Source organism: Rattus norvegicus, chromosome 5 (genome assembly GCF_036323735.1).
Source record: "Rattus norvegicus strain BN/NHsdMcwi chromosome 5, GRCr8, whole genome shotgun sequence".
NCBI lineage: Eukaryota > Metazoa > Chordata > Mammalia > Rodentia > Muridae > Rattus > Rattus norvegicus.
Genome location: NC_086023.1, coordinates 65927991 through 65955188, shown reverse-complemented (window position 1 = coordinate 65955188; position 27198 = coordinate 65927991). Strand labels below are relative to the sequence as shown.

Here is a 27198-nt window from a genome sequence, read left to right as displayed (position 1 = left end):
TTCCTCTTTCTGTGCCAATGCAGACATAACTAGCCGATTATGGCACACTCAGTCTTTGCTTCCTTAACCTCCATCCCTCAGCAGAAAAGCAGCCCACTGCACAAATCTATTTACTGTGCTTGGAGTGAGGAGTTATTTACGATTAGCATGGAGAATAGAGGGCTCCCAGTTAGATTTGAGTTGAGGTAAGGGGTTTACTTAGCATGAGAATGTCTGCATATTGCTGAAACTGGCATTCCTATCTGTGAGGCTGCTTCTGTTATTTCTCTCTGCCGCTGCCTTTCCCTAGATAGACCCATTCTCTCTTCAAGTTTCTTCTATATTGCCCATCTCCGGTGCATAGGTAAAAGTCAGGTTCACTCTACAACCGTTTAGTTTGACATTAAGACTTGGTGGGTAGAGGGTTTTTCTGTTTTACTTTGCTTTGTTTTTTGAGGTCTCTGTGTTCTGGTCACACTTCTCCATGAGACTCAAACCCTGGGCTTCCCAGATTTTGTCACAATATCCCACTTGTATTATGAGCTTGTGTATTTTTTTCAATTAAAAGAACTTATTGTTTTATTTTAATGCCTTGAATGGTGGAAGCACATAATTTATCCACATGAGAACGTAAAGTAGTCAAAGGGGAAAATGGTCATAAGTGTAGAACTGACCCCAGTGTTTACCTGGATTTGCGGGGTGCCTAGTCACCTACAATACAACTGACTGGTTCTGTTCTCCTGTGGACTGGGGGAATCTCTCCCACCTTGGAAGATGATGCCTGGTCATCTTCTTGATGACCTCCCATGACAAGAAACTCAATACTTTGTGAGATTTTGATTCCTTCTTGAATCCTTTATTGCCTATGTTACTTTTTCACATTGATCTGAACAAGCTCCTCTGAAAAGCTTTTATTGACTCTACCTTCAGCTCTGGGGCACACACACACACACACACACACACACACACACATGCCCACACACGTGCACACAAAGAGACATACATACAAATATACACACTCATACATAGACCACACAAACACACATAGAAACATACATAAATACACACAAAAAGAGACACATACACATAAACATATACACACAGACACACACATACACACACACATGTATGCCCACATGGGTGCACACACATACACACAGAGACATGCACACAAATATACACACTCACACATAGAGATACCACACAAACACACATGAAACACACATAAATACACATAGAGAGACACAAGCATATAAGCATACACACACATACACACACAGACACACACATAAATTACACACACAAATACACAGAGAGACACACATAAATACACACTCACATGCATTCAAACACATACACATAAATATGCACACACCCACTCACACTCAAATACACACAGAGACATACACATACACTCACTCACACATACACTCAAACACACAAAGAGACATGCACATAAATACACACACTCACACAGACACACACATATGCACGCAGACACAAACACACATAAATGCAGAGACACACACAGAAATACAAACAAACACCCACAGACTCACATTTGCTCCCTTTGAATTCACTTTGTCACCACGTGTTTGAAGATTAATTGCTGTTGGAAAAGAATATTCTTGGTGTGGTACAAGGAAGTTCATGAGCAAAGGGAACATAACCCAGCAAGGGAACTTCTTTCTGCAAAGAGGCCATGCCAGGACCCAAGACAGGCCAGTGAGGCACTGGGTTGGGAGGTTTGCTTAGTTTTTATTTTAACCCAAGTAGTGACTGTGTCTCATGGTCTGAGGGCCTCATCATAATCTAATGTGATTGGCTAATCCATGGTCTGCACAGAGAAGAAGGGTATGAGACAGAGTCAAGTCTCAGGAGTGTCCAGAGGTCGAGCAAACAGTCACACACACTGGAGCCATCTTTGATAGGGAAAACTGTTTCTCACATCATGATTAATGTGCTTGTCTCCTGCAGTCTATCAAAGTAGTAAGGGCGCACTGCACTGCACTGTCACATGGTAAAGCTACCTGGTGGGCTTGGATTGAGGGTGCCCTTGGCCCGGCCATGAACTTTGAGAGGACCCCTGGAAGCTTCTTCACAGGGAATGAGCACCTCACCATCTCCTTTGGGAAGTAGGTGTGCATATGGGGTGAGAAAGGGGGCCTGACTCGGTAGACAAGATGGCATCCGGCAGACAGGCAGCTTGTGGCCCTGTGGGCCTCAAAGCCCTCACTCTCTTCTGTAGCACAAAGAATTCCTCCCTGTAGAACTCTACCCACCCAACCTACCCCTTGATCTCAGTCCTACAAAGTTAAGGCAGGACCAGGCTGCTGACTTCACCCTGTGGAGGCTGAGACCTGGTAGGTGTCCGTGGGCTGGAGGCTGAGAGCCCACAGCAGGGCTCAGTAACTCTTGCAGCCCTACCCCCACCCAGGGATCCAGTCCCAGCCCCACAGCAAGACCTCTCCATTCATGGGAAGTGATTGAGTCTCTTCTCTTGATTCAACCACCGTCTCTGGGAAGTGACAAGAAGCAGGTCTCTGCAGCCTGGAGTTTTTCTGTAGAGACTCCATCTCTGGCCTGTGGGAGGGGCTGGGCTCACAGGACCTTTAGATGGCACTTTCTTTAGGAGCCTAGGTGTAGCTGGGCCTGGACTGTCAAGTGCCCAATGACCCCTGACCCGTAGTCCGTCTGAGGGCTCTGGATTAGTGTCTCATCCTCCTCAGAACTATTCCTCCATAAGAATGTGGAGCTTTGAGCCAATCTCAAAGAGCTAGGCCCAGCCCCTTCTTGCTCCATGGCTACATTCTGTGTGAGTTTCTGTCCAGCAGAAAATACAGAAGTATTTTTCTCTCCTCCACTGGGAGTCCTTGGAGACCCCATAGGGCATGAAAAGTGTTGGCCTGACTACCCCTCACTGCTCAGTGCCCTACTGAGTAACGGTGGGAGCAGCAGCAGGAAAGCAGGGAGGACTCCCTGGAGGAGGTGTCAGTGAGCGGGTCTTGTCAGATGTGTAGGAGCTTGTCTAAAGAGCTGGAAGGACAAGGTGCATTCATGGAGATTGGTGACCCTGCATCCTTTCCTACTGAAGAATTAAACTGACCCCCCCCCACATACACGTCCCACGGCTGTGATTTCCACCTATTGACTAATTAGAGGTGCTGAAGTGACAGGAGGAGGTACGATTTCTGCAGCGTGGTAATTAAAAGGTATCGGCTTCCCGGCTGTGATCACACAAGAATTCGGTTCCCCCTAAAGACACAGGCTAAGAGCAGAGTGTAGAGGAGTCTAGGGAGCTGAGAGACCTCCAATGCAATTTGTTAATTTCCTGAGTTTGTCACCTGCACAGCTGTGAGGGAAATAGAACACTTTACCAGAAGTTTCGGGGAGAATTAAAGACATACATTCTAATTGTACACAATTAGCAGAGCCATATAATCATTATTATTTTTGTAATTAACCCACCTTTTTTCCATCGAGAGGCTAGGATTTGGAAAGGCTGATTAAGAACTGTGTCTGCCTAGTGGGGAGAGCGGGGAAGGTCAGTGACTTACACACCGATAGGAGACAATGCCTCACTCGCTAGCTGTACCCGGGGACCGTCATGTCTAGAAGCCAGGATTTACCAAGGCCATCTGCAGCTGAAGCTGCTGCTGTTGTGACTCTCGTTGTGTTTCTGAAAACACCTTGCTCACCCTGTTTCTAGAGGTCCCAAAAAAGGGGAGGTCACTTGTCCCAAGCTGCAAGTGACAGAAAGCAGCACCCGGACCCGGCCTGCATGCCCGGAACTCAGTCCTGCGCACCAGCCGGCTCCGGTGCGCCTCTGATGTTCCCCAAAGCCTCCATTTTCCTTTTTATTGAAACGAACTTAAAGAGTTGAAGAAAGCTCTATTTGTTTTGTGATCTTATTTACATAAAACAAAGGTAAAATGTCAGAGAAAACGAGGGAAATTTTAAGGACCTCAGAATGTCGCAGAGCAGGACGGTTCTTAAAGAGCTAGAAGTAAATTACTTTGCTGTTCACTGTCTATAAATAAATTAAAGCTAATTCTTAAAGCAGGCGACAGGCAATTGGTCTCATTATTAAACATTAAAATATTGTGCACTCGGGAATGTAGTTTCTGCTTGACAGTTAAGTGTGAGTGAGTGTGTGTATGTGTGTGTGTGAGTGTGAGTGTGTGTGTGAGTGTGTGTGAGTGTGTGAGTGTGTGTGTGAGTGTGTGTGTGTGAGTGTGTGTGAGTGTGTGTGTGTGTGTGTGTGTGTGTGTGTGTGTGTGTGTGTGTGTGTGTGTCCCCGCATGTATTTATGTGCTGGAGGCCAGAGGTTGATATTGGGCATCTTCCTCAATCTCTCTCTGCCTTATTTTTTGAGAGAGGATTTCTCACAGAGCCTGCAGCTCACCAATTGGCTAGACTGGGCCGTTAGCTGCAGGAACCCTCAAGTCTCTACCTACCCAGCATCCTGGTCACTGCAGAACCTTTCTTTTGCGTAGGTTCTGGTGACCTGAACTCAGGTCCTCACGCAGGCACAGCAGGCATTTACCCACTGGGATACCTCCTCAGTCCAACAGGAAAAGTTTAAAAAGTACTTAGCACGTTTGGGAATAGTGCCAGACGCCTTGAATTCCAGCAGTTGGGAGGCAGGTGGATCTCTGTGAGTCAGAGGCCAGCCTAGTCTACAAAGTGAGTTCCAAGACAGCCAGAGCTACATAAAAGAGTCCCTGAAAAACAAAACAACCCCCAAACAAAAACATACACATATATACACATATGCGTGTACTTGTAAAGTACAACATGTTATGATTACAATCTCTCCATCCTCAACGCCTCTCCAATTCCCTTCTCACCCAAATCCGCACCTTTGCTCTCTCTCTTTCTCTCATTTGAATACAAGCACCTATGTATACGTTTGTGTATGTGTATATGCATAGATATTAATAAGATGAAAAACAATTGGACATAGAATGAAATGAACAAAAAAAAGCCCTGAAAGGTAATTAATTAATTAATTAATTAAATGCCCTGACAAAGCGTTCTAAGACAATGACATCAAAAAGATGCCATTGAGTTTATTTTGTGTTTGCTCTCTGCTGCTGGGCCTGTGTCTGTCTGTGAGAGTAGTCTATATTCCTAGTGCGACTCCATTAGAGAAAACTAAGTTTTCCTTTGTGAGCAGTTATCAGTTGGAGATAGCGTCTAGGTTAGGGATGGGGCTTGTGTCCAATCTCCCCCCCCCCCTTAGCACTGGGACCCCATCTGGCCTAGACCTGTGCAGGCTGCCTCTGTGTCTGTGACTTCGCATGCATCTTGGCCGTACTGTGTTTGCAAGGCCATGTTTCCTCTGCGTCTCCCATCTCCTCTGGCTCTACAATACGTCTCCCTCCTCTTCCACAGGGTCCCCTGAGCCCTGCGGGAGAGACTCGATGGAGACATCCCCTTTAGAACTGAGTGCTGCAAGGTCTCTCACTCTCACTGTGTTGGTGGCTGCAGGTATCACCCAGTAACGAGGATGCAGCTCTGATAATGGCTGAGTCAGACATTGATCTAGAAGACTGAAAGAACAGAAAGTTGTGAGAAATCATTTTGTGGTTTCATCCCTTTAACAGAGCAGTAGCATTCAGATTTCCCCTAAGGACTGTGGCCGGTCTAACCTCGAATTCTTGCTCTCCCAAGCACTATCAAGAATGGGTTCCTCTCATGGAGTGGGCCTCAAACCCAATCAGATGCTGGTTGGTTTCTCCTACAAGCTTTGTACCACTGCTACCCTAGTGATCCTGCAGGTCATCGTGGTGGATCGAAGGGCTCGTGACTGGGTTAACGCTTACCTTGCTCCTCTGTAGACTGCAGCGTCCCTTCCAGTATCATGAACACCAGTCAGTAGGGTGAAGACCTAGGGAGGCACCAGCTCAACTGTTCCACGGTTGTGACTTTTATAGGCGTTGTCTTTAGTAACAGGCCTTACCCTCAGTTTGTAGAGAGGAAACAGTAACCTGGTGGTTTGGAGGTTTCCATGGGGCTCCTTAAGAATCTTTCTTGTTAGAAAATGGTGGAGAGCTGGGGAGATTACTCAGTGGCAGAGTGGTTACCTACCATGTATGAGGCCCTGGGTTCAATTCCAGGAGAAGAAAATAAAAGTACATATAAAATGTCTGTTTCCTGCCACTGAATTGAAACGTGCACAGAGCATTGGTGCTGTGCCACATTTTCTAAGGAAATCCCATTCCCTTCCTTAAGCTGCACAGTGAGTCCTCATCTCCCATGCAGAGGCCTCCCTGCAAAGCATCCTGGTACATAAGAGGAAGAACCACAGTCTTAGTTTTTATTGGATATTTTTTATTTACATTTCAAATGTTATCCCCTTTCCAGGCTTTCCGTCAGTAAACCCCCTATCCCCTCCCCCTCCCCCTTCTTCTATGAGGGTGTTCCCCTCCCCAACCACCCACCCTTCCTGCCTCCCCACCCCCACATTCCCCTACACTGGAGGGTCCAGCCTTGGCAGGACCAAAGGCTTCTCCTCCTATCAGTGCCCAACAAGGCCATCCTCTGCTACATATACAGCTGGAGCCATAGGTCCATCCATGTGTACTCTTTGGATGGTGGTTTAGTCCCTGGAAGCTCTGGTTGGTTGGCATTGTTGTTCTTATGGGGTTGCAAGCCCCTTCAGCACCTTCAATCCTTTCTCTAACTCCTCCAATGGGGACCCCGTTCTCAGTTCAATGGTTTGCTGCTAGCATTCGCCTCTGTATTTGTCACACTCTGGCTGAGTCTCTCAGGAGACAGCTGAAGAACCATATTCTAAGAACAAAAGTACAGAGCCCTGGCCCAGCCCCTGGTGACACGTGGCTTTATCTAAGTCAACTCTCCGAGCTTCTGTTTTGCCATCTACAAAACCAGAGGGTTCGAGTCACTTCCACCTAGACTGTGAAATTTGTGAAGATCAAAATTAGGCTAAAGGGAGTGTGGGGAGATAGTCCAGTCAGTTAAGAGCTGGGTATATGGGGAATGAGGCAGAGTTCGATCCCCTGTGCCTATAGGAAAGTTATACCAAGCTCATGTCCATAACCCAGAGTCGGGGTGGAGGGAGACAGCTGGACCCTTGGGTCTTGCTGGCCAGCCAGCCCCACTAAGTCAGTACTCCAGGTTCAGTGGGAAACCTTATCTCACACAGTGAGGAAATTAATCAGGAAAGGCGCTTGACATTAGCCTCTGACCTCCCCCACTCCACCAGGCACATGTGTTCACATGCCCCTGCATGTGTGCACATGCACATGAACACACAACAATTATGAAGAAGCAAATGTATTAGGGGAAGTTTTTGGGGAGTAGCATGGCAGTCTGTGAGGTGAGTCTGTGGGGAACTGTCCAGCTTCTCTCCCTGCTCCACTTTGCTGAGTGACCACATGCAAATGGCGGAGCCCCTGTGAACTCAGTCTTCTCACCCAAAGACTTCAGTGTGCATTTGCAGCTGCCTCCCAGGGTTGCCCTGCACTTTCAGTGAGAGTGCACTTCCAGTCCTTCCTGTGTGCCTTCTCCTTCCTCGTAAGGGGGGAACTCTAAGGAATCAAAGCATCTAAATGCAATGCCCAGCCTTACCACTCTTCACCGATGCTTCTCAAGCCTGTTTCTCCAAGAGGAAACAAAGACAGCAGTGCCTCTCCTGCCTCCCTTTCTAATTGTTCTGAGTTCCCACAGGGTGGGGGTGGGATGGGGGTAGGGCATGGGGAGGAATGGCTATGAAGGTGAGAGGCTTATGTTGAATGGTCGTTCGTATCTTATTGATGAAAAATGCAACCCCATTAGCAGGCGGGAGGAATGTGGCTCCCCAGGTGTCTGTAGCCCAGGCCGCTTCCGACTCGGATTTAATACATGTGCATGGTACCCCAAAGGCCTCTGTGGGAACCTGGCCTCAAGCAGAAAGCTCCAGCATGCCAGACATTCATTCTCCCTCATTAACTCGGGGACACTTTGCAGCCACCCTGTACCACATGAATCTCACGACATTGAAATTGAAGCACTTAGTTTCCAAACAGCCTTGGCCCTGGGCTCGAGGGCAGCCGTGGCCTGGCACAGCCCCTAAGTGCCCCTGAGTTCCCAGTGCACACGCCCGGTGTCTTTGTACGGATCCTGGCACCAGCCACAAACACTGTTTTGTCAGAAGCTCCCTGAGAAAGTTGTGTTGCATTCAGTGTGGCTGAAAGGGACCCAGGATGACAAACACCTCCCTCATTTAATTACAGACACAGTCAGCAAACCCACTGCAGAAGATTAAAACCTAGCAGAGAAAAGAGCAAGTCTCCATCATGCCTCCCCTCCCACCTGGCGCAAGTTGCCTCCCAAGCTCTTAGCAACCATGGCCACCCCTGCTGACCCCAACCCCTAGGGACGGTTTATATCTGCAGAAGAGCTCAGTACAAGTGCCCCAGACCAGGTAAAAAAAGAATTGCATTCAGACAAGAATCGTCAGTGGCTTGGAATCTAATAAAGTTAGTGAGGTTGGGAGATGTATTTATCCACAGGAGTGAGGTGTGAGGCAATTGTCTAACTAAATCAGATTTTAAAAAAGAACCACCCTCCCCCTCCAAACCACAAGCTCCTTCATCATTTCCTTTCGCTGCTGGAGGAAGAACCGTAAGCCTAAGGTTGCCAGGAACCTTTGAAAGCTCTGGTCCAGCCATAATTTCAGAGATGAGAAAGGCAGTAACTTCTCCAGTCCAGTGATTCGCCCTTCTGGCCTCGGGAGGGGAGCTCCAGTCTTCTGCTTTCTTAAGTGTCCTTGAGGGCCCCTCACTGTCCACTTCTGCCTCCATTCGGGGCCTCACTGCTAACACAGTGACCAGCTCCGCACGCAGACCCTAAACTCTTGAGAGGCATTCTACTGCCAGACAACTCCCCCTGGACAGAACACTCCGAGCCTTCTTCTATGCCACTCTCTTAGTTATATATGCCCCAGAGTTTACCAGAGCGATCCACACCCTCTGTGGAAACTTCTGTAGCTGAGAGATAAAACTCCGCTCTAAGTAACCCTAGAAATGTTATCTCCACCGAGTTCTGTCACATCTCCAGGAAAGGATGAGCCCTCGATGCTCGCCTCAAGGCTCAAGGCTCTATGCTGGGCTGCAGAAAAAGAACCCAATAACATCAGACCAGCTCCACATCTTGCTTCCCCACCTTGTGTGGTTTATGTCACAGGGGCACGGCATCGCCATTTGGAAAATACCTGCTACTTCTAAAGCAGGGCCGTGCATTCCAGATGCAGCTCATTAGGGGAGACAGCACGTGACAATTTATTTGATGTCTACTTGCATTTACCTGGGAATATTCCTTAGGAACCTGAGGGGCAAGGATTAGAGAAGCTTTTGGTGCCTAACTGATGCTCATCTTGTAATGATCTACAGTAGTAAGGTGACATCATTGTCTACACTCGATATCTAATTTTCTATTACTCTGGATCAACCTAGGATATTAAGTTCCCATCATGCACTGCTGCAAGGATTTGTTTTTTTCCAGACCATAAAAATTCCACTTCCCAGAATGCAGTACCCTCTCTCCAACACTTTTCTAGGTGTTTATTATCTGTTTGAATTCAGAAGGACATGTGACATTGAAGGGGAAAAGCCATTTAGTTACCTGGTGTTGGGCAGTTTGACGTAGAGAAACCATGTTTCAATTTCCTGACTATGTAACTGAGGGTGTCGCTAACCCAGATCATAGGGAAGGGAGAAACGGTTGCTGATCTTCAAGGTGATTGTTACTTTATGAGGCAAGTTTTGGATTTTCTTAATCCAGATCCAACTATTTTGAGGTTTAGTGATGCTTTCTAATGACCAGAATGGCAACAAGTCCTGAAGTCCCCAACTCTGGTGTGTAGCACTCTCTCTCTCTCTCTCTCTCTCTCTCTCTCTCTCTCTCTCTCTCTCTCTGTATGTATTTATGCCTGGATGTGTGTATGTATTTGTGTATGTATGTGTGTGTGTATGTACTTGTATAATGTGTCCATCTGTCTGTATTTGTGTATATGTTTGTATGTCTTCGTGTGTGTGTGTGTGTGTGTGTGTGTGTGTGTGTGTGTGTGTGTTCTCTCCCATGTCTTGATGGTTTTAAGAAAGTTGGGAACTTTAGAGGGATCTGTTTGCCAAATACAGCCTCCCATCCCCCGCACCTCTTCCAAGCTTGCTACTTAAGTGTCTACCTGGCTGGAGCAGTGGCAGATCCTCCTAGAATCCCAGCGTCAAGACTTCAGTTTGCACAGTAGTGTGCCACAGAGTAGCCACTGTGAAGCCAGAGCAAAGGCAAGGCTTCAGACTGCAGGACCATGCTATTCCTGTCCAGATCCCACAAAACACTGCAGGTGTGGACACTATAGTGTCCCCAGCTCTCTGTGCCAAGTGCTCCCAGGTGATCACCCAGCTGGTCCCCAGGACGGCTGCACAAGGTGGGCACCACTATTATGCTCTGTGCTCATCAGTTGAGAAGGGGAGGTTTAGAGGCTCAGACTCTGCCAGCAAACAGGTCAGTGGTCACCAGAGGCTGTGGCAAGGATGACACGGCCGTATCACCAGAAAATAGTAAAAGTTAATATGCACGGACTCTGTAATAAGACTATAGGTTAAGTCAATCAGCACATGGGAGGCTGGGGTGAGAGGATCAAGAGTTCAAGGCCAGTGTCATCCTGTATCACAAACAAACAAAATACAGATAGAATAAAAGGAGAAACTCTTCCACCACGTAGTAGACAAGGACCACAAGAGAAAATAGAACAGATAAGGATTTAGAGACTAAAGAGATGGTCAGATGACTACGTGTTCCAGATGAAAGGGATATAGATGGATATTATATGAGGCAGACATGTGACATATATGCTATATACATAAATACATATGCATATAACACACATAATATATAATAGAATATGGTGCACAAAAACTATATACAATGTAAAATACTTAAAATATAGTATACTTATTTTGTATTTGTATGTTTTGAAGACTTCAAAGTATCAACTGAAGAATTTCTTATATCCCACACCAAACTGAGAATGCCACACCCAAAAAATGTTTAAATTCCAAGACAAAAAAAAAAAAAAAAAAAAAAAAAAAAACAACCTTTCAGACCCACAAGCAAAGAAAGCCAGGCACCTACAAGGGAAGAGTCATCAGGTTTGCCCCAGCTTCCTTCTCTGCACCACTCTGCACTTGCAAAGAGAGGTCATTGGCCAAGAACTTTCTTTTTCTTTTTTTTTTTTGGTTCTTTTTTTTTCGGAGCTGGGGATCGAACCCAGGGCCTTGTGCTCGCTAGGCAAGCGCTCTACCACTGAGCTAAATCCCCAGCCCCAGCCAAGAACTTTCTAACTTGTGCCAAGGCAGCAGAGGGTTAAGCCAGGTCAACAAGGTTACAACCTCTTCCTTTCTTCAGGATATCAAAAGGTGCTCCTTCAGGCTGGTACCTGGCGCAGGGTAAATTCATACAACCAGAAAAGCGATGAAAACAGCTGGGCTCTAAAGGGAACCCCAGAAAATGAAGTTTAACGTAAGAAGAGCAAGAGAGGCAATGAGACAAGGAATGCAGGGTCAAGTGCTTATTGTTAAGTAATTCTTATTAAGTAATAAGTGTATATGTTTATCCATCTAGCCACATGGTACTTCCTGGAAGCATCTGTCTGTCTGCCTGTCTGTCTGTCTGCCTGTCTGTCTGTCTGCCTCCCTGTCTGTCTGTCTGCCTGTCTGTCTATCTGCCTGCCTGTCTGTCTATCTGCCTGCCTATCTGTCTGTCTGCCTGTCTGTCTATCTGCCTGCCTATCTGTCTGCCTGCCTGTCTGTCTGTCTGCCTGTCTGTCTGTCTGCCTGTCTGTCTATCTGCCTGCCTATCTGTCTGTCTGCCTGTCTGTCTGTCTGTCTGCCTGTCTGTCTGTCTGTCTGCCTGTCTGTCTATCTGCCTGCCTGTCTGTCTATCTGCCTGTCTGTCTGTCTGTCTGCCTGTCTGTCTATCTGCCTGCCTGTCTATCTGTCTGCCTGTCTGTCTATCTGCCTGTCTGTCTGTCTGTCTGCCTGTCTGTCTATCTGCCTGCCTGTCTGTCTATCTGCCTGCCTATCTGTCTGTCTGCCTGTCTGTCTATCTGCCTGCCTGTCTGTCTATCTGCCTGCCTATCTGTCTGTCTGCCTGCCTGTCTGTCTATCTGCCTGCCTGTCTGTCTATCTGCCTGCCTGTCTGTCTATCTGCCTGCCTATCTGTCTGTCTGCCTGTCTGTCTATCTACCTGCCTGTCTGTCTATCTGTCTGCCTATCTGTCTGCCTGTCTGTCTATCTGTCTGCCTGTCTGTCTATCTGCCTCCCTGTCTGTCTGCCTGTCGATCTGCTTGTCTGCCTACCTATCTGCCTGTCTGTCTATCTGCCTGTCTTTCTGTCTGTCTATCTGCTAATCTATCTGTCTGTCTGTCTTTCTAACTGTCTGCCCATCTATCTGCCTGTCTGTCCATCTCTGTCTCTGTCTATCACCTATCTGTGTGATCTACATAGGTAGATATAATAATCTTGGTAGAGTATAAATAAAAGGAGCTCAAAGCCGTGATGGGCAAGTGTGAGCCGTAAGTTAATAGGGGCAATGCTATTACTATCAAGTGAGATACAGCACAAGGAGCAGTAAATGACAGAGGTTTATTTTGCCTTCATAAATATTTCAGTTCTCGGTGCCGTCCGTGAATATCTATTAAGTACCTGCTGTTCACACTAGGCAAGGCTACGCATGGCTGAAAAATAAAGACACAATTGTGATGAACGCTTATGCTCAGAACAACATAAATTCAAAGGCAACAGAGCCAGACCTGCTGAAATGCACGAGCCGCTCGGAGACAAAAGAGGAAAGTGTAACAGCCTCTCGGCCTCGATAGAGCAAGAAAACAAAGGCACGAAGCACACGATAGTAACGTAATTAGGTGGCTGTATCTATTATGCATTAGTAGGCTAATAAAGAATTCCATAGCTTACATCTAGAGATTGAATCATTTTCCCAGCCTCTGTGGAACTTTTACAAAAGTTGATTCTATAAAAGGCCGCCAAACCAGATTTCCACAAGCTCCCAAACCAGGTACTGTACCGGCCAAATCCTCAAAACAGTTGCAGCCAAACTAGATGAAACAAAACTGTAAATTAAAAATTTAAAATCCTCTCTCCAATAAGTCTGGGGTTTGGGATTCGTTGGAAGCTTCCATCACAGACTGTTCAGAAACTAATTTGGTTGTGTGAAATAAGGCAGGGGGCCCGGAAGTGTAGGCCTTCAAGTCAGGATGCTAATCCGGGAACCCCGGTATTGCCAGATGCTAGGGAAGGCCCGGAGACCACCCAGGAGCAGACGGGCAGCATGGGGCCCAGAATGAACACTGGTATTGGAAGGCCTTTGGACCTGAGCTCCTTGGCTTTGATGGATGTCTCAGGATTATATCATTTCTGTCAAACAATCTGCTTCATGACCGTGGTACAGAGTCTGTCTATCTGGGGTTCTCAGCCCTCCCTGGGCATCCTCTTTCCAGTCTTTTAAAGGCTTATTTATTTATTTATTTATTTATTTATTATGTTTAAATTTTATGCCTGTGGGTGTTTTGCTAGTATGTATGTGTGTGCACATGTGTGCAGTACCTGTGGAGGTCAGAAGAGGGCATCAGAACTCTGGAACTGGTGTTACAAGTATGTGTGGGTGCTGGGAGTCCAATTCCTCTGCAAGAGCAACACATGCTTTTAATCGCTGAGCCATCTCTACAGCAGCCCCCTACCCCCAAACCCCACCAAGTTTTAAATATTATTACTGCTAAGCCTCTGCCCAGAAAGTCTGACTTAGTTGGTTTGAACCAAGTTGCTCAGTGAACAGCCAGGATAAAGAACCACAAAGGTGATTTCTCAGACTTGCTCGGATCTGAAATCCTGTGGAACTATGAGACACCTACAGCCTTCTCGTGGAAGAAAGTTTAGGAGACTAAAGCCCGAGAAACAGTAAAGCAATCTAATCAAAGTATGTATTATCTCAAATGGTGCAGAAAATGTCATCGCCAGTTAATATTTTGCACCCAACATGATTTAGACCTGGGGCAGATATTGTATTCCAAGCCCATTGTAAACACAATGGACCATTTATTCACTGAACAGTAACCACTGTAATTACCTACAGGGCAAACATATGAGGTTGTTCGAGCAACAATTAATTGTGGACCTGGAACTAATGGGACACTAACGGGAAAGCATCAGCGGGAGCACAAATCAGAGAATCACGTCAGAAAACTGGTATTTCCCAAAGTGTAGCAGACACGCACCTGGGGGATGCCGTGGGTATCTGCAATGCCCCAGGTCTGAGATAGTCACACCCAGACTTCTCTAATCGCTTCTTAGCTGGTGAGAGGAGGAGGCTTACCACAGTGTTCTAATCTTAAAAGCTGTGAGCACCACGTTGAACAAGACCGGACACAGCTGCTGTTTCTTGTGGTCCCTGTGGGACCCCGTGTCAATGCGTCACTCGCAAGCAGGTGTACAGATCTTGCTTGGATTGTAGGGTGCTGTTTGTGAATCTGATAAAGCCCTGGATTCTTGTTTTGTTTTGATTCTTCAGGAAAAAAAAATGTGTGCCTCTGTGTGTACTGAAATACCCATGTAAATCTTTCCTGCACTGTTCGGAAGGGTCCGTGGACAGCCGGGTCCTCTCGGTCCTCACTGCTAAGTCCAGCCTCTCCCAGTGCAGAGTCTCACTGCCTCTCCTGCCAGGCTTTCAGTGTGGTCAGCGCAGAGAATTAGGAGGCTTCCATGTGTCTAGCTGGAATTCCACTCCACGTAGATTCTTCCCTCTGGTGTGAGTCTTCCTACAATTTTAAAAATAGCCATATATCCTTTATCAATCTAGGATCTCCTATATCAATCTAGGAACATCTTTGGGACTGACTTAGTTATGATTTCTATTGCTATGAGGAGACACCATGTCCGTGACAACTTTTATAAAGGAAAGCATTTCGTAGGAGTGGCTTACAGTTTGGAGGCTTACAGTTTAGTTCATTGTCATCGTGGTGGCTAACATGGCAGCATGCAGGCAGACATAGTGCCGGAGAGGTAGCTGAGAGATCTACATCTGGGTCACAAGCAGCAAGGAGAAAGAGAGAAAGGGAGAGAGAGAGAGAGAGAGAGAGAGAGAGAGAGAGAGAGAGAGAGAGAGAGAGAGGCTGGACCTGAAGCTTCTGAGACCTCAAAGCCCACCCCCAGTGATGCACTTCCTTCAACACAGACAAGCCTACTCCAACAAGGCCATGCCTCCTAATAGTGCCACTCCCTGTGACCATGATCCAAATCCATAAGCCTATTGTGGCCATTCCTATTCACACCCCTGGAGACCTTAGAAGTTTGTTTCTCCAGGGGCTAACTCCACACAGAGACCACTGTTATCGCATAATCGCATAATCTCCTCCAATGGGTAGGGTCTATGGGTGCTCCAGAGTGGGTGCAGGACAACCAGGGGCCTTAGGGAGTAGCTGTGTGCTCTCTGCTCCAGACCATAGAAGGACAGATCTCCACCGCCTGCCCTGGGAAACCCTATGGAAAGTTAATAAAGGCAGCAGTGAAGAAGACTTTATATCATAGCTCGTAGGTCCTGACTGTTGTCTTTTGGGGCGCTGGACTGGGCCCACAGAGTTAGTGCTGCTGCTGCAACACGTGAAGACACAGAGGAAGCTATCAGGCGAGCAAGCTGGCTTCAGCCTTCCCTCTCTGTATCAAAGAGTAAAAGAAACAGAAAGAGGAGAGAAGGAAGGAAGGAGGAAAAAGAGGGAAGAAGGAAGAGAGGGAGCATCTATACAGAAATTCTCTCAAAGTAGAAGAGTCCTTTCTAAGTAGTGCACAAAGTCTAAAAAAGTAAATGGGGAAAAAAAGAATTTCGAACATGGCTCAAAATTTTTTCCTTTAAGAAACTTAATAGTACATTTGTGTATGTGTGCACTGTGTTTATGTGCATGTGTGTACATTGTGTGTGTGCGTGGTCATGTGTGTGTGTATGAAAGTGTATGTATGTGTGTTTGCACGTGTTTATATTGTGCATGTGTGTTTATGTGCATGTGTGTGTATGTGTGTACGTGTTTGCTTTGTGTGTGTGCGAGTGTGTGCGCACACGCGTGTACACAGGCACATGTATGTACAGGATTAGGAGTTCTCTGTCTCTAGCATGTGGGTCTTAGGGATGGAGCTTTGTCCAGCTTGGTGGCAAGCACCTCTACCCACTGAGCTACCTCACTGCTTCAACCCCGTTTCTATGTGGTAAAAGACTACGCATGACACCAAAAGACAAAGCACAAACCATTCGTAAATGGAAAGTTAGGGGCCTCCACCACATCCTTGATCTTTTACAGACAAAGAAGGTTAAGAGTCAGATTGGGAAAGGGACAAAGCTAGCTCCATCCAGAGAGGAGCTATAGGTTGCTCTCAGACCTTGGAGGAGGCACAGCCTCTGTCCCCCGGAGATGAATGCAAATGAGAAGTGCAGTCAGAAGCTGCTTTTCCCTCCTCTCCCTGCCAGGATCAAAAAGGTTGCCGCTTCCTTCTGTGGATGGGTCTGAGGGGAGGAGAGCAGAGATCAGAGGGAGCCTTAGGAAGCAGTGACATTTAAGCTGGACAGATAATTAAAATCCAATTTAACAACTTACTGGCACTTAAAAGGAAACAAAGAAATGATACAGGGGAGGATGGACAGATTGACTGCCGGGTGTAAATTAAAATACCACGTGTAAGGACAAACAACATGAGGCTTGCGGCCACCATGGCAGCCTGAGTGTGAAGGCTATACATTTTAAATGACGCCTTTACAATCAATTTAAAAGGACCGGCATCTTACTCAGAGATGAAGGCATGCAAAGGCACTTCCTAAAATAGGACCCACTCCTGAGGAGCCTCCTGTGGAAAAAGGCCCAACAGTATATGTAACCATGAGTGTAACGGATCCCATTTCTGTGATAGCGCATTATAAAATTACATAGAAAAACTGATGCATATTCCCTGCTGACAAGATTGTGGTGAGATTGGACCTCTAATTATCTCTGACTAGCATATATGCAAAGTGGATGGAATCTTTTTAAATTATTTAAATTTGAAGATATTAAAGGTTCGCAGACTTTTTTTTTCTTTTTTCTTTTTGATACAGAACATCAGATAGCCCAGGCTGGTCTCAGAGTCATTATGAAGCTGAGGATAGCCTTGAACTTGAGATCCTCCACCTCCTGGGTACAAGTATGACAGGCATTTATGCTTGCTGGGGGTACAAGACACAGCTTCACGGTGGCCAGGCAAGCATTCTACTGGTGGGGTCATGTGTCTAGGTCATTACGTAAAAACATTTACACCACCGACTATCTCGTGGAATATATTCTCAAATATAGAGGGGAATCACTATGCACCAAGATGCCCATGTGACAATGACAACCAATGCAGCAAACAGCACTACCAATTAAACCATTTTAATGTCCCCAAATTAAAGTTGACCCCCCCAAAACCTGGTGTGTTCCTATGCTAGACGACGATACTAATAATAAAATATGACAAAGAATTTCAGACTAGAAGTTTCCTTGCTTACATGGGGAACCATTCATTTGTGTACAGAGATCAATGTGATAAAAACACTGATCACAGAGAAAGTTCTGGAAAGAAACAGATCACAGTATTGATGGTTCCATTCCTTTGGGGAGGTGTAGCTTGCTGCCCATCTGACCCCTTCTCCTTCTCTTACATTCTTTCCGAGTTCTCTTTAAGACTGCCCTTACATCTGCCTGTAACTCGAGCTCCAGAGCATCTGACGCCCTCTACTGGCCTCCTCGGGCACCTGCACCCATATGCCCACACACCACAAAGACACACACAACTCCCATAATGAAAATAAGCAAAACTACTTGTCCCAAGAATGAAAATGCCTGCCTATAAAGACTGGGTGCGTGGCTCCCATAAAAGTGTCCTCTCTTGTCTTCTCAGCTTTCCTTCGCCGCCACCACGCCTGTTCTTGCGGATAAGAAGAAGTACCCGTATTTCTTCCGGACGGTGCCGTCAGACAACGCGGTGAACCCCGCCATCCTGAAGCTCCTGAAGCACTTCCGTTGGCGGCGTGTGGGCACACTCACGCAGGACGTGCAGCGCTTCTCCGAGGTACTCCCAGCCCAGTGGGATTGTTCGCTATGACATTTATATACGTGTGTTATTGTATCTAGCTCCAGTAACCTCCGCGCCCCTCCTTCCCTCACCGTCTTCTTCTCCCAAACTGTCCCCTTAGTCTGTCCCACCCTGCTCACCCTCTCTTGTTCTCCCTTCCCCTTTATACCCCTTCCTCTGCTCTCTTTACTCCCAACCCCTCATTCAACTTCCTCTCCCCCAGGGGTGTTTAGCATTCACCCATCTAGAATGCTTTTCAACATTTACGCCCTGGTGACTTCATACCATATATATGAAACGAAAGTTTGGCTTTTCATTGGCTCTGCAATGGGTCCTGAGACCTCAATTGAATCCCTGTTTAATAGGGTTGTGCGCGTGCACATGGGTGAGTCATAGCTCATGGAACCAAACCACTTGGAGTGGGGCATTCTCAGCCTTGTGCCTCAGCCTCCACCCAGGCCTAGGTGTGTGTATTATCTTTCCAAAAGTTATAGGCTATTAAAATGGAAAGGAACTAACTTCCAAAACGGCTGATCCCCTTTCAGGATGCTAGAAAATTCCCATCTAGGCACCTCCTCACCAGCGGCAGCTGGTGGCCCTCCATGTAGAATGGTGGCCTGCCGTTTTTCTTTTTCTAACATCTCCTCCACCTCCTTTTCTCTTCCCACTTGGAGTCTCCTTCCGATCAAATCACAGGGAGGCTTAGAAGCATCCCGTGGGCCATGGGTTAGGGAGGGTCACACCCAAGGGTCTGAGGAGCAGCCAAGCCTCCACAGGAGCTGTGGTCCTGGGCTCTGGCCGGGTTTGAAAGGGACAGGGCTGGGAGTTACTGGCTTGGCCTCCCCTGCCTGTTCCACAGACCTCTTTCTCTACCCAGCAGTCACTCAGTGGTTGCCTGTGAGAACCTAGAAAGGCCCTCTCCCTGCTCTGAGCTGCCGTTCCAATTCCCGGAAGTAAAATAAGGACAACCCCTACCCCCACCCCAGTACCTCCCTGCACGTGTGTGAACTGGCACTGTGAACAGTAAAGCCCTGCACAGAAGGAGCTGGAAGTGTTTGGAGGTGATCTGAGCCAGGCATGCGTTCCCAGGCAAGGCCCTTGGTGAGGACCAAAGGGACCTTGACCTCCAGTGGGAACCACTCTCTGCCAAGCCCTGAACAGGCTCTTGCTGGCAGACTCTTTTATAGAGCAACGACAGGGCTCCCAACAAGTGGGGAACCCTGCAGTGATTCCAGGGTGCCTGCTCCAATAGCATCTTTGGCTGTGGGAGCCCAAAATGTCCTTAGAGACACCGCTCCTAATCTCTTTATTGTGTAGAAGGGGAAACTGAGGTCCATAGCAGGGAAGGGGCAACGTTCCAGGTTTCAAAGCATCTCCAAGGTGACAGAAGATGGTTCAGACCAGAACCGGAGTGGGGTGTGGCTCGGTGGCACAGTGCGTGCGTGGCATGCTTGAAGCCCGGCATTCCACCCCAGGACCACATAAACCGGGTGATACACACTTGTGATCCCAGTGCCAGGAAGATGAAGCCAAGGCCACCAGAAGGGTAAAGCCATCCTCTGTCTGGTACACAGCAAAAGCAAGGCTTACCTGGGATACATGAGACCTCCTTTTAAAAATAAAAAATTAGGGGCTGGGGATTTAGCTCAGTGGTAGAGCGCTTACCTAGGAAGCGCAAGGCCCTGGGTTCGGTCCCCAGCGCCAAAAATAAATAAATAAATAAATAAATAAATAAATAATTAAAAATTAAAAATTAAAAAGAAGAAAGGAATTTCAATTAAAGAGAGAAGAGAAAGGTTTGACTAAATGCTTCAGACATTTCTTTTACAGGCATAGCTTCCTAGAGTCACCTGGGAAATGATGGCAGAGAGCCTCCGAGATCCGAGACTCGGGGAGCTTGGTCTAAAGCAGTGGTTTGGACCACTGTGACCCTTTGACACAGGTCCTCAGGTTGTGGTGATCCCCGCCATAACATTATTTTTGTCGCTACTTCATAACTATAATTTTGCTACTATTGTGAATTATAATGTAAATATCTGTATTTTTCCGAGGGTCTTAGGTGACCCCTGTGAAAGGGTCATTTGATTCCCCAAGGGGTCAAGAGCTACATGTTGAGAGCCACGGGTCTAAAGAGAGCAAAAGATCAGTCTGTGCTTTGAAGATTCCCTAAGCTCCCCTCCCCATCAAGCTGCCTTCCTCTGCCCTCATCAGCCATCCCAAGGCTCCTGCCCTGTAGGGTGAGGTGATGACTCCCATGTTGCAGATGAGGAAACTTACGCTGGCAGAGGGCAGATGGCTGTGCCTTGCGTCTCGGCTGCTGGTCATTACTTTTTCTATGACACAGTCCTCCCTAGTGACGCTGTCCTTGCTGGAGTCAGGTACAGGCAGTTTGGTACCATATCGAATGTCTCCACACAGCTCTGTCAGGACTGTCTGCTGTGGTCTTGGCATCTCAGTGGGAAGTCTCCAGAACACAGGATGTGGCTGGGTGACATTGCTGTCAAGGGCCCTTCTTGATTAAAGTGCTCGGCCCAGCTGACTCCTCTGCCTGAGAACCTTGGCATCCTTGCCAGGTGTCTGGGCTGTACCACTGGAGTGCAGTGGCTGGACCCTGGCAAGGGGCTAATGGCTTCTCAGGAGTGCAGAGGAAACTGGGTTCCTTTTAGGGAACCAGTCGGTTGGCAGTGTTAAACACTTCTGTTCCAGATAGGTGCACTGGGAGGGAAAGAATGGAAAGCCAGCCTGAGATTGGAGGAAGGGGTGTAATCCCAGAGTTCATTACTGGTGCACTGGTGCTATGGACCAGGTAGAGGCTGGAGGCCATTCTAACTGTGGCACCAACTGCCCCTGCAAGCTTATAGTTCTTATTGTGTGACAATACACCTGGGAGATTTGAACCTACTTACCCCAGATAGGAAATTCATGATGAACTGATACCACTAATTCCCAACTGGTGACCCAGTGAGTATATTCAGTTACTTATAAGGTTAGAGGTGAGAGCAGAAATACTCAAAGGCAGCTGCAATCACCAAAGCCTAATACAGCATGGTGACAGCTCACAAAGGCTGGAAGCCTGGAGTATACTGCACAGCCTGCAGACAGCTTAAGAGGTCAGCGCCTTTTCCAGGTAGCTTGAGCCTCCTCTAGGCAGGTGTGCTGGTCTTGCTCAGCAGTCCTCATTCTTATGTAGGCCTAGGCAGGGAGGGGGCCCAGCGAGTCTGTTCGGTTTTAGGGACTTCCTGAAGAGTTTACAATGTTTGCTTTCTGATCTTTAAGAGTTTCTGCACAGGATAAAATGTTCCACCTCTCCATAGAATATCCGGTATCTTAAGAAGATTTCCTCTAAGATGAAATGTTTAATCTTAGAGAAAACAACTACACAACAGTCCCCATGAGTCAAAGCTGATGCCTAATGGCCCCCAGGCAGCTCTGGATCTGGCTCAGACAAGTGAATCTCCAAGTCTAACTTTACAGGCTGTGAAGCCTCAGACTGTGCCCTTCTGGGCTTACCCTCATGTGTGTCAGACCTAGAAATACGGCTGAGACAAACGAGAGATCCGTGGCTAGAAGTGTGCTGCCGCCATGCCCTCTCTGGATTAGAGACTGTAAAACCGGAAAAGGAATGACTCATGTGGGGCCAACTCATCCATAAGCCTGGCTTTGCGAGCAATGTTGCCACTCTACATACTTGCTTCAACTTCAGCAGCGGGTTTCCCCTGTGTACGAGCAGATGTTGCTCTGGAAACAGAGGTAGAGACAGCAAAGGTGAAATTAAAAGACACCCCCCCCCCGTCCATGTAGGTGGTGCTCATCCAGTGGTCATTCACTACCCGAGGAATTCAGGAGGCAAGCTCTGGGACCATGTATCTCTCCACACAAGGAATGACAATGTGGCTACACTGTGTGTCCTGGGGTTATCACCTATCAGGCTTCCTATGCTGCTTCTTACTTCCTGCTGCTCATTGCAATTACTAGAGGAATTCTGCCCCATGCGGTTGTGTGTGTGTGTGTGTGTGTGTGTGTGTGTGTGTGTGTGTGTGTAATGCATATGGAAGCCAGAGGTCAATGTCAGCTGTCTCCTTCATTCGCCTCCACCTTGTTTTTTGAGTCAGGGCCTCTCATTGAAGCCAGAGCTTACAGATTCAGCTGGTTGGCTAACAGTAAGCCCAGGGGTACATTTGTCTCTGTCTCCCTGCAGAAGGACATTCTACTTGGGTGCTGGGGACCTGAACTTGGGTCCTCAAGCTTGCACAGAAAGTTCTTTACTGACCAAGCTATCTGCCCTCCCCTGTTTGGTTGGTTTGGTCGGTTTGGGGATATAGGGTCTCACCACATAGCCATGGCCTTCAATTCACTGCCCTCTTCCCTCCAAGTGCTGGGATTATATGCATATATTTTTAAAAGTATTAGGTTCCCTAAATTGGATTCTCCACTTTTAGTAGCTTTGCTGGGATGTATCATTCCAGCTAGACGGCCCCACATTGCTAGTGTCTCTGTCAGCTACACAGTCCTGCCCCCATCACTCCAGACTCTCACTTGTGCCCAGTGTAGTTAGCCCCACGCCCCAGCCTCTTGTGACTGCTAACCCGTTGTCTCCACATGACACAAATGGCCAGCAAAGCCACCTCAGACAAATCACTCGCTCCATCTGAGGCCATCATCTCCCTCTGTGAGACCACAGAGCTGGGGCTGCTGACTTGGAAAGTGCCTTGGAATATTTAACAGGGGGAAGGGTGTGCATGATCCTGATGCTGCCCCTCCCAGGGACTCAACCATGAGATTTAACCTCCCCACACTCTTGCCCAGCCTCCACCACAGTCCCCTCCACAGAGTAACATCACACCATACCTGAAGATCTGCCCCTGACTCCTGTTCACCCAAAGCCCAGAGACTCTTAGGGTTCGAGTCAATGGCGCAAGCCTGCATGAGCATACGTCTTTTGTTTGAACATCCTATTTTTCCTGGCAGTGCTAGGCACGAACCCAGCACCTTGTTCATTCTAAAGGAACACACAAATTACTTTCACTGCCCTAAGACATTGTGTCACCATGCTAGCATGCACTCTTCTCTCCCATGTCTTCTCTTGGTTTGGTAGCCATTGTCTGGATATACCACAGTTTACCCACTCATTACTGACGGACATCCTGGTTGCTTCCAGGTTTGGGCATTTAGGAGCAATTCAGTCATAACGCCCACACGTAGATATTTGTGTGGGCATTATATTTTCAATGCCACTGGGTAAAGGCCAGATCACAGGGTAGGACTGCGTTTAGTTTTATGGGAAATGGCCTTCCAGATTCCCTATAGCACGTCCCACCGGTGACAGGAAGCACTGCACTGTCTCCTCATCTTCGCTGGTGTCTGGCGGTTCCAGTGCTCTGGATTGGCCATTCCGAGAGATGTGCCATGGTGTCTCACCGTCAAGGATGACCTTTCCATACCAAGGATCTTCAAATGGCAGGACTCATCGCGGGCCTTGATCTGCCCATGACGAGAACGTAGCCATCTGTGCGGTTTACCCTTCAAAGCCCCTGCCCTTTTGGGCCCTCCGGAGCCTTTCGGAACCTTTCCCAGGGCCAAGCGGCCATCTGCTCCACCGCAGGGGTGGCGAGCCCCTCTGAAGTGTGGCTTGCTCTTCTGGAGAGCATCCTGGAACAAAGCCTACAGGAGGACAGGAGGACCCACCGCATGCTCTGAAGCTACAGGCCACCTTTGTGAGACTCGCAATCCTTCCCTTCCCTTTTAGCAGGAACTGGACCCATGGCATGGGCAGCATAGCTTAAAAGACCCTCAAAGGGTCTTTCAAGTGCCCTCTGACCTGGCAGAAGCACCCTCCCCACTGGTCCACACTCCCTCCCCTATGGGATCTGTATGCTCAGGCCTCTGAGATTGCCTTTCCCTGCATGAGCTGTTAGCATGATGCAGACTCGTTACCCCCTCACCAACGGGCAGTCCATCTCCATGGCCCATCTCTGTGTGTGCTCCCTGGCTTGTGTAGGTTTCATGTGGGAATCCTCTCCAGGGTGTATGCTCAGTAAGTCAGATCTGGAGTGGTTACACTTCCTTCTTCTGGTGGCTGTGCCAGGAATGGTGAGATGAGGTTGGGAGGTAGACAGGAATGCCAGCACCACCCTCCCTCCATGTGTGTGCCAACCCTGCCCCCGGCCCAAGCTGCCAAGGCCATTGAGAAGATGGGGGAGGGGGGGACGGTAGCTCAGATTCCCACAGAACTCAACCAAGGCGTGCTGTCATTTGTTGATGGCTTTTGGGAGTGTGACATTGTTACTGTCCCCATCTCGGTGATGGGGACATCTCAGTGAAAGTCTGAGCGGGCCACTGGAACCGGCAGCCACTAGGAGTTTGCCATGTGGTGCTTCTGGTTGGCATCGGTATTGAGCATTGAGAAAGTATGGAGTCAGCGTCTGACTCCTCTACCTTCAGGATGGGGCAGGGATCCCCCAAGTGTGGTACCAGTGATACTGGGCTTCACACCAGACATCAGACACGGGGCCCAGTGACAATCTGAGTTAGGACTTGAGAGCAGCTATACTGGAGACGCTGGCAGTCTTTGTGTGACGGTGAACATCAAATAGCCCAGTAGCACTGAGAACCTCCGATCTCTGCCCCTAACCTCCACCCCATACTGGCTTGCCAGTACATCAGCAGTCCTTGCCGGTACACTGGGAGAAAAGAGGAGACACTGAATGAGTTGGAGTCTAGTCCTAATGACCTAGTGCCCTGCCCTGTACCCTAACTCTCAGCTGAAGAACTGAGACTTTTGACCGAGGCGCCTGCAGCCCTAGCACGCATCTACTCTATGCCCCCAACTCTGGCTCTCAAGGAAGCAAGTCCTGTGAGATGCCTGCCAGGATCAACCCTCTGGCCTGCCCACACCGGGGTGGCTGCTTGCCACGGCCTCTTTGGCATGCTGGATGGCAGAGGCCCATTGCTCTCCAGAGTGTAGTCTGAATGGAGGCTGTGAGGTTTGCAGCCTAAGTAGTGCTGTATGCACATTGCATAGACTAGAAAACATGAGATCATTGCCAGCTCGTGGACCGCACTCCCGGGTGTGGCTTAAGGTAGGATCTTCGTGAAGGAGTGAGGTAGGTGGAGGGTGGAAGAGAATACTGCAGGGGGCGGGCACAGTTGGTGAAATGCTGATGGAAGTTTGGGACAGGGGTCTGTCAATGGCTTTTCCTCGGAGCCTAATTTAGAGGACCAAGTATCCATTGAGAGGGACCTCAGGTCTTCAGACTTTGCTATGATCCCGCTGGGGCAGATGCAGGACTTCATGTGGAGTTAGTTTCTTGTTAATGTGTTCCATAGATGTGACCCTCCTATGGGTTCTTTGTGGCACCCTTCCCTTCACAGTGAGAGTCCTCACCTGGGAAGAGTGGTTACCTCTCAGAATGACCAGCGTTCAATGCCTGTCGCTTTGGTGGCACGCCTGGAACTTCTGGAGAGAAGTCAGAGCTCTGCGCTGGGTTCCTTGGTTTGCCTTAGAGTACCTGCCCAGGCACACCTGGTGTGTGGCTGTCCTCCCTCCACTCCAGGACTGGGAGGGTGTGGAAACCCCTGGGTCCGGCATATGGTCCTCCCTAACACTCCTCCAGGACCTCAGGGACCTCTGCTCCTAACTGGAAAGAAAGGGCCAGCTGGTCTCTGCTCGAAGAGGTGGGGAGCTGTGTGAGGGTCACTCAGCAAAGGGCCACAAGGATTCCAGACCATGAGTGAGGTATGGAGTATGGTGCATTTGAGAGTCTCTGGGCTGTCCTACTGCCCTCCAAGCTCTCCAGGGACCCTTCCTCTGCCTCCTCATCCCAGCCAAGTTCCCAGGATGCCAATTTGGCCCTAGGAAGCAGCTACTGTGTCAGCCCCGAGGAGAAGGAAGACACGTTGCCTTGTCACCTGTCTTAGTCAGGGTTTCTATTCCTGCACAAACATCATGACCAAGAAGCAGGTCGGGGAGGAAAGGGTTTATTCAGCTTACACTTCCACATTGCTGTTCATCACCAAAGGAAGTCAGGACTGAACTCAAGCAGGTCAGGAAGCAGGAGCTGATGCAGAGGCTGTGGAGGGATGTTACTTACTGGCTTGCTTCTCCTGGTTTGCTCAGCTTGCTCTCTTATAGAACCCAGGACTGCCAGCCCAGGGATGGCACCACCCACAATGGGCTGGGTCTTCCTACCTTGATCACTAATTGAGAAAATGCCTTACAGCTGGATCTCATGGAGTCATTTCCTCAATGGAGGCTCCTTTCTCTGTGATAATTCCAGCTTGTGTTAAGTTGACACACAAAACCACCACACATCACCTGTGGCCACTTTCTGAGTACCTACTGTATGCAAGGGATTCCCTTCCAATCACCCAGAATGGAGACATGTTTTAGAAAGGACTTGTGAAGGGATGGGTGGGTGCCCTTGCCAGGATGTGACAGGCAAGACTTACCAGGTATTTATAGGATCTTCAGGCTATGTCTGCCCCTTCTCAGGGAAAAGCCTGGGGGCCTTTGATAAGCATCCTTGACTCCCACTTCACCCCAGAAGCAAGTGGGTAGCTGTGTGTGCTGAGCGGCCCATCTCCTGGGACTTCCTCACAGCCCTCCCCGGAACTCTCAGCACGACTTTCAGCATGACGTATCATTTTTCTTCCAGTTCCCAGGTCTTAGAGAACAGCACTCCCCACCACACCTGCTCACACCCTACTCCCAGCATGCCTTACTTCAGACAGGCCTCTGGGCTGACAGGCAGCATGTGTGTGTAGGTTCCCACAGCTATTCTGGTACACCCTGACTGCAAGTTCTCCCCCAAGGCCCATCTGCCAGGCTTCAGGAGCCCCGGGGCCTGTGCGAAAGGAATGGAGTGGAGATGTTGGATAGAACCTTCAGGAAATGGTGGATATTTGGTTGGGAGAACCAGCTGTGAGGAAGCCAAGTTTCCCGTCAGCTACAGGGAGCCGGGGGAGGTGTTTTAGAAGAGAGTGGGACGGTCACAGTCCTTCAGGCTGACAAGGACAAACAGACCTGAAGCCAAGAAATCCTGCCATCGTGAAGAAAGGAAATTATAAG

The 27198-nt window shown here is 48.3% G+C and overlaps 1 protein-coding gene across 1 annotated transcript in view; it reads left to right on the top strand.

The window, feature by feature from the left end:
- The window catches only part of Gabbr2 (gamma-aminobutyric acid type B receptor subunit 2), a 340623-nt gene that overhangs the window by 128507 nt on the left and 184918 nt on the right, over positions 1-27198 (top strand). The window contains 1 exon segment of the mRNA NM_031802.2: positions 17958-18128. Coding sequence (NP_113990.2) covers positions 17958-18128 — 171 coding nt within the window.